The sequence below is a fragment of the Montipora capricornis genome, chromosome 14, assembly GCF_036669925.1.
Source record: "Montipora capricornis isolate CH-2021 chromosome 14, ASM3666992v2, whole genome shotgun sequence".
Lineage (NCBI taxonomy): Eukaryota > Metazoa > Cnidaria > Anthozoa > Scleractinia > Acroporidae > Montipora > Montipora capricornis.
The window spans coordinates 32,047,575-32,055,074 of record NC_090896.1 but is presented as its reverse complement, the minus strand read 5'-3'; the positions used below and the strand labels follow the sequence as shown (position 1 = coordinate 32,055,074).

Here is a 7,500-nt window from a genome sequence, read left to right as displayed (position 1 = left end):
ACCAAGGAAGTTCCGAAAAAATCAATTCGCTGATCAGAAAAACCGGTAAATACTTGCGATACTACCAAATGTTCGCGAATCTTAAAACGTTCCCAGTTTCACTGAATCGCTCCCTAGTTCTCTCGCAACTGGACATTTAGGTTTCTGTTTCCCCACGATAACAATGGAGAGAATTACACAACCCAGAAGTATTTGGTCAAGTCAATGCGATGTTTACTTTGTCACATTTCGATGAAATGTTTATGTGATTTGCTCATTCTTTGAATTACGTCCTTCTGAAGGTGGTTAAATGTTGACAGCCTGTTTTCTGTAATTTCTATTTTCTCGAGGCATTATCAATAATGGTACAAACTATCCAATTTTTTCGTCGCTATGGGGCGAAAACCTGATTTTTCAGTTGTTGCGGGGCGAGCGTCACGACATCGTGACCAGTCTACTCGAGTGATAACATATGACACATGCCGAAGGCTAGCGGCGTCATCACTTCGATTCTGCTTCATTCTGGCGACGTGTTCTTTTTGTCGCCAAAAATTCCGAAGAGGAAAACACGAAGGAGGAGAATGTGAAAATTTTGAAGAGTTTAAAAATATTAAAACAAGCTTGAGACAAATGATTGACCAGCCTCTTGGTGAAACCTGATGCGCTAATGGAAACATTTTTGAAGCGTCGTTCAGTGGTTCGCGTTTCTTTGAGCAATATCGTTGGCTTTTGTCTGCAGAATCCGTAGGCTCAAATGCGACTGCTTGCTCCATTCTTAGGAAGACTCGAAAACCGAATCTTCTTTCCTGCGTGTGCTAATTGTCTGGTTGCCGTTGTTGATAGCACGAGATTCGTGCACTGCAAGTGGGCTAAAGTCGGTGCGCATGAGGCGCTCACAGAAAAAAGGATAGTAAATTATTATAGACGGAATGTGATTCTTACTGCAAGACAATTTTTACCCACCTGCTATGTAAAAAGGAAAGGCAAAAGGTAAGTTTGCTGATGAATTGATCATTTTGACACAGTGGGTTGGAAGACATGCACCCTAATCTCCGCATTTCATATAATAGAACAGGTAATTTATTCATTCAAATACAACTAAATTAGCGTACTTTTCAGCATACGAAATGCAGTAATTGAAGCGCAACAGAGCCGTTTGTTTAAACGCGTTAAAAATCTGTTTAAACGCACAAAAAATGCGTTTCCACGCGTTTCGACGAACGCGATTAAACGCGTTAAAACGTTGTTTTCTAAATTCACCTTAATCCCCCTTTTCCCAAATAGGGTCACATATTATAAACACCAATGAAATACCATCATGTGTCTGAGCTTTCGCACGAAAACATCATATCTTCACATGTGAAAAGATCACTGTTGCTATAGCTACATATAAAAATCGCATCTGACAGTTTCCAAGACAAAATTCACTGAAATTTATCCCCGTCTGCCGGGGTTAGTACATGTATCTGGATGGCAGTCCTCAAAATATACGACTTGTGGAGAGAAACATAGGACCAAAAATTCCATTTTAGCCCTCCAAAATTGCAAACTACATGTAAGTAAGGTACAGATTTTGTTGGCCTGTTTTATGCAAAACAACAATTGATGCAAAAGTAAATATTAAATATTGATACAGTTTTAAGGAAGAGCACTAAGAAGTTTTTAGAAAGTGTTGATCCAGAATTAAAAAACTTGCCATAAGCAGCAAAATTTGCGACATGAAAACAACAAATTTTGTGCGGCAAATATAAAAAGTTATCATTAGCAAAAAAACAAATTGGGAGAATTTTGCAACGTTCAATTTTTCTATTGTTCTTTTGGCTGAACAAGTAAATCTTAAAATGGAAAGTGACCTCGATTTCACCGGCCGCTTGTGATAAAGTTACCTTGTGTGTTACTAACAAATGGATACATCTGTGGCAAAACGAAGGCAAGACATCAGATTGTGGTTTTGCAAGTTTTTTTTTTGTTCGTCGAAGTCTAAAAAAGTTCGACAAGATACTGTATGTGTGAATTCAACACAAATATCACAATCGCCCAACTCCTGAGGGCGACCATTGTTTCTGCAAAGTCAACAATTCACTCTCCTAGATTATTTATCACCAGGTAATTCCATTGTTTTGGAAATAGAAGCGCCTTTATAATTTATCAGTGTCACCAATTCTTTTTTTTTTTTTTTTTTTTTTAAATGTGATACTCGAGAAAAATCAAGATTCTTAAACATCGTTATTTTATTTTTATACTAGTATTAAATACAATACACTATTTACAATACCAAGAAGAGAAAGACAAACAACATGACAAAAAAAAAAAACGAAAAAAACAGAACAAAATTGAAAGTTAACAAAATTTTCCCAGAGGACTAGGGTCAAGAGCATAAGAGGTTACAGAAAACCTTCAAGAGGCTCCCATTTATTTCGGTTGAAAGTTTTGGACTTTTTTTCCATTGCGTAAATATGTTTCATATAACCTTAAAAATTATTAAGTATTGGTGGAAAAGTTGTTACATGTAACTTGCATATCCAAATATAGTACAGCAAGAAGGCAACAGAAGTTAATTTGGAGTTTATATTTAGAAATACCTGGTTTTAAACCCAGTGCTGTACCAAGTTGTAACATCATTTCTCTCTCAAAAACATGGCATGATTGTAGCCACAAAGACAAACTGATCCAAAAGGACTGAATTACTGGGCAATCCCAGAACAGATGTACTAGTTTCTTTGTCTCTCTTTGACAGAAGGTACATTTTTCGCTGTTAACAAGTCCAATTTTGTTCAAAAAGATATTGGTTGATAGTCTTCTGTGTAAAAATTTAAAACTGAAAACTGTAAGTGTTGTGCTCTTTGTACATTGGAAAGACAATTGGTACGTAGTTTCCCAGTTGATTGTAATGTTAACATCCTCTAACCACTTTTGTTGACTTGAAGTAGGTCGTTCACCCTTTTTTGTTACTAGTTTCTTGTATACTAGTCTGTTTAGTTTTGTACTTGTGTCACCAATTCTTGCCGATTTTTTGGGACTCATTTGTTGAAATTCAAGCACACTTTCAATTGACCTGTTTATTTTCGTGCTTCATCCAGTTATTTTCTGGTGCGGCTGTTCAATGACAAGAGGATTTGAAAAGGCTTTTCAGCTTAAAAAGTTTGTTTTCCCTCTCACCTACATGTAACACACAGGGAGCTCAGCTTCCACTTCTCTTTTTTTTCATACAGGTATACTTTTTTAAAAGAAAAGTGGAGTAAAAAATTGTGTAAATAAATTACAAGAGAAGAAAGAGGCTATCAGTGAAATCAACAGACACAATTAAGTTAGCCGTGACGTCATAATCTACATGTTTACCAATCAGCAAGATTAAAGTAGTTTTGACTTCTTCTCAAGGTAAACAGCCTTCTGCTTGAAATGAAATCATAGAATTTCTCCACAATTATACAGGGCATCTGATATTATGCAACGGTGTGATTTCACGTAATTGGCCTTACAGCTGTAAATCGCATCCTCTTGCACAATTAAATGAAAAAATAATTAATTGTATAATTCATAAGAAAATTGCATCGTGTGAACAGTACACAATAAATTGGCTCTAAACAAAAGATTCCACCTAGCTAAATGTTATTTCAAGGTAATTTATCACTCAAAGAACATTGGAAAACCTCTGAAACCTTCATATTTGATAGCCAATTGATCAAAAAGGCATTGCTAGTGTTTTCATGTGTGTTGGGGGCCTGGGTATGAGTTTTGATCCATAATTAAATAATATAGGCAATTGCCCATTGGTACATAATATACAATGCTTTTATGTAAATCAGCAAATCAGAATCTCTGTTTTGTCACGTTGGAAGTTCGATCGACGAAATTTTTGATTGCGAGTAAAGACAGCATAATTTGCACTGAAAATGTCGCATAATTTCCCTTTCTTTTTTCCGCACCCTATCAGAAGCCCTGAATTATCATATTAAGCAAACACACTCTAAAAACTAGAAGAAAAAAACAGAAGGAACTTGTCAGATTGCGGTTGCAGTTTAAATCCTGACAAATGAAACTGGTCATAGCGTCAGTAATATTGTATTCCTTTAACCCAATTACTCCTCAGGTATCCCAGGATGCCCCCCAGCTGACGAGCAATATTGTCTGGCGTTAAACAGAGTAAATTCACGCCCAAGAGTCAATGGGTTCAAGCTGCTACATGTACCTGCCAAACTGGATCCTCTTCATCTGGGTACATGTTAAAGTACCTCTCAGCTAAGTCCGTAGGGTGCTCAGAACTAAGTTTAAGGTTTGTCCAACACAGGAGGTACTTGGTTAAGCTATCAAACACAAGCAGTGCCAAGCGATCATTTCCATAGTTTGACAAATGAGTCATGAAGATAGAAATCTGTGGACAGCAAACAAATACTTCAATATAATAAGAATGATATTTCCGTCCTTTGCTTTGAACATCAATCATTAAGAATGGATCAGAGAGAGAATGACACTCACAGGATTGTTCACAACAACCTGGAACAATTCACCGCCATGGATACTGTTTTCAAGTTTTTGCTGTCCCTTGGGATAATCCCTTAGAAATAAAGTATGGGTGAACAATCCACATGTTTGACGAGGAAGAACCTGGAATGGAATATAACATCAATGGTTAATAATGACTGAGAAGAGGGGGGAATAAGAAAAAAAAGGAAAAAGAGAGCTCTCTGGGCACAACACTTAATAAAGTATTTAAGGCTGTTTAATATATTAATTAATTATTAAGGAGAACTGCAAGACTGGCGGGCTTCCTGCCCTTATTTAACCACGGGCAGACCTAAACCCTAAGGATCGAGAGTGCGTGATGTCATGTTATTTTGAGACAGTTGTATTAATGGCCGATTCAACTGATCGATCAAAATGTTCCATAAAAACTTCAAATTGCGATGTTTCTTTTCAAAAATCCATTTTATGGACAGCCAGTCAAGATATTAATTAAAATAAAGTTTACTCACCCGGCACTATTTTCTGCATTGTCCTGAGTGATTTGATGGGTTTTTGGGACGCTTCGATTTCCCCTTCAGATCTGACTCATGGTCAACATTCAATACAATGTAATAATAATTATTAAATAAACAAGGTGTGCAGCTCCCAAGACAGCTCACAGCCAAATCCCTCCAGAATTTAGCCGAATTTCTCCTATTTCCAAAGGTCGCTCGCCACCCAGCCTATGGGCACATGCTCGATTTTCAAGCTTTTCTTAGGTTTTTGCCATCCCCACAAGATTGGGACAGGGGTGATCAATCACTGGAATTTGATCAAAATCAAATTAAGCAATCACAAAGCTCAAATGGGTAACTTTGTCTCTTCAGGACAATGCAGAAAATAGTGGATGAGTGAACTTTATCAATCTAGCTGTCCATAAAAGGGGTTTTTCAAAAAGAAATGTTGTGATTTGAAGTTTTTATGGAACATTTCCTTTGATCAGTTGAATCAGCCATTACAACTGTCTCAATGCTCTCGCATTGTTAGGGTTGTCTGCCTGTGGCAGAACAAACACGCATTGTGGCAGACGTAAAAGGATGCAGTCATTGTAGAAAAGCCTTACAAAGTTACATTCCACCGAACATACATAAGCCGGTGCGCACTACATAAGCAAGAAAGTTATAACTCTGCTCCCAGGAAACATGGAACTGTGAATCATAAGCAGTTTTGCAAGGAAAGCAAGTCTTAAAAATAAAGTATTTTCCATTTAGAGCAACCTTTGTTTTTGTTTGGCTCGAGTCGCATAAAAAAATTCAGGTTAGCCAACACACAATGGAAAGCCAGGAAAACCTAGCAAGGAGCAACTACAGATCTAGAATACAGGGCCACATTCAAGACCTGTGGAAGTATAGTGGCTCGATCATTTGGTGCAGCAGTGGTTGAGAGAGCAAGTCATACAAAATGTTCGGGTCATTTAAAGTCGTGGCTTGTTTGGCTCGGCAGTGGATGGAAGAACAAATTAAATATAAATATTAGTCTTTTAAAGTGGTGGCTTGTTTGGCTTGGCACTGGATGAAAAGAACGAGTCATATAAATATTGGGGTCTGTTATAATGCTGTCTATGAAAGTTAAATTATTTTATTATTATTTTAGTGATGGAAAATTATTGCTTTTTGCCTGTTTATATATAGTAATAGAAAAAACAAACTTAAACATAGAATGTTTGGGTGGAACTTGTGTTAGATGTGGTCAGTTGTGTTTGCAAGTTAAAATAGTTAGGGATGAAATAAGGTCTTAAAATACAGAAAGGATATAATTAATATAATTTTTAATTTCCGTTGGGATCAACCAGGCTTTGTCATTTTATCATTTCCTCAAAGAAACCTACACACAAAAACCAGACAAGTGTCTTCCACATAATTTTACACCGCGTGGCAAGAAATGCTGCAATGATTATCTTATTAAAATGGATGCATGCTGTCTGGTACCTACAATCCTCGCCAAAAATCCTTGAAACACCCCTTTCCCCTTGACAGTGTTGAGGCGACATTTTCCTCTTTGACTGGCTACACCAACATTGAAAAAGGGAGGGGGAAGAAAACGGTGTGAGAATGTTCAAAGTGTTTCAAGGTTTTTGTCTAAGATTGTAGTTTAACTAAATGTTAAAAAATTATGAACCATTACATTGAAATGATCAGTGGTTAGGCCTGATGACAAAATGAGTTATATCAGATTTCACTAAAAGATCTTTCCATAATTTGGGAAAGATTAAAGAAAAAAAAAAGAAAATCTCAAATGCTTGAGAATGTACCAAGGTTGAAAATCTTGCAACACTGGTTCACAGTTTTAGTATGTGGTAGTGTGGATTCTAATGTGTTTGTTTGCTGGTGGTAATAATTCTCGTACTCGCAATCAAAGTTAAAGTGCTACTACCACCACAAAAACAATTCCTTTTTTTTCTTTGGATTTCAAAACTATCATTAGATTCATGTTAACTAAACACTAAGTGAGCCAAGTTTTAAGTTCTCATTTTAAAAAGACACCTGTTTTTTTCAACTGGAATTTTCTAATTTATTGGTACACCATTACTAACTGTAAAATCTTGGGAGAGCTGAGTCGAGGAGAAAATGACATCAAAGACTCACTAGTTAAGAATGCAATGTGTGCGTACGCGGCTGAATTAATATGCAGCACGGGAGTTTCGGGCTTTAAGACCTACACAGCCTTTGGATAAAACTCAAAGAGCTCAAAATTTTGCCAGTTGGGTGTTAAGTGAACACGCTTTCAATATCTGAAGAAAAAAGGGAAGTGATTTTAGATCATAGTAGCACTTTGCCTCTGTTATTTAATGAAGTACATGACATGCAATTTTAATCTTGTCTATTAAGGCTATCACAATCTCACAACTGCGGAGCCAACAAGCAACCTGAATAGAATAAAATTAATTGAAATCTACTACGGAGCCAAATGAGTCACTAAAAATGCAGGCGTCGAAAGCAAACAGCAAACGAGCTGGCTTGCCACCAGAGGAGCCAAAGGAGCCGACTCGTCAATAGTTGTCTCAATTAATACCTTGAA

At 36.8% G+C, this 7,500-nt stretch overlaps 1 protein-coding gene across 1 annotated transcript in view; it reads right to left on the bottom strand.

Annotated features, from left to right (window-relative positions):
- LOC138032490 (bifunctional heparan sulfate N-deacetylase/N-sulfotransferase 4-like) overlaps positions 1-7,500 on the bottom strand; it is a 29,406-nt gene that overhangs the window by 10,885 nt on the left and 11,021 nt on the right. The window contains exons 4-5 of the mRNA XM_068880192.1: positions 4,456-4,584; positions 4,169-4,351 (exon numbers count right to left, since the gene is read on the bottom strand). Of these exons, the coding sequence (XP_068736293.1) occupies positions 4,169-4,351; positions 4,456-4,584 (312 nt within the window). The remainder of the gene's footprint in view (positions 1-4,168; positions 4,352-4,455; positions 4,585-7,500) is intronic.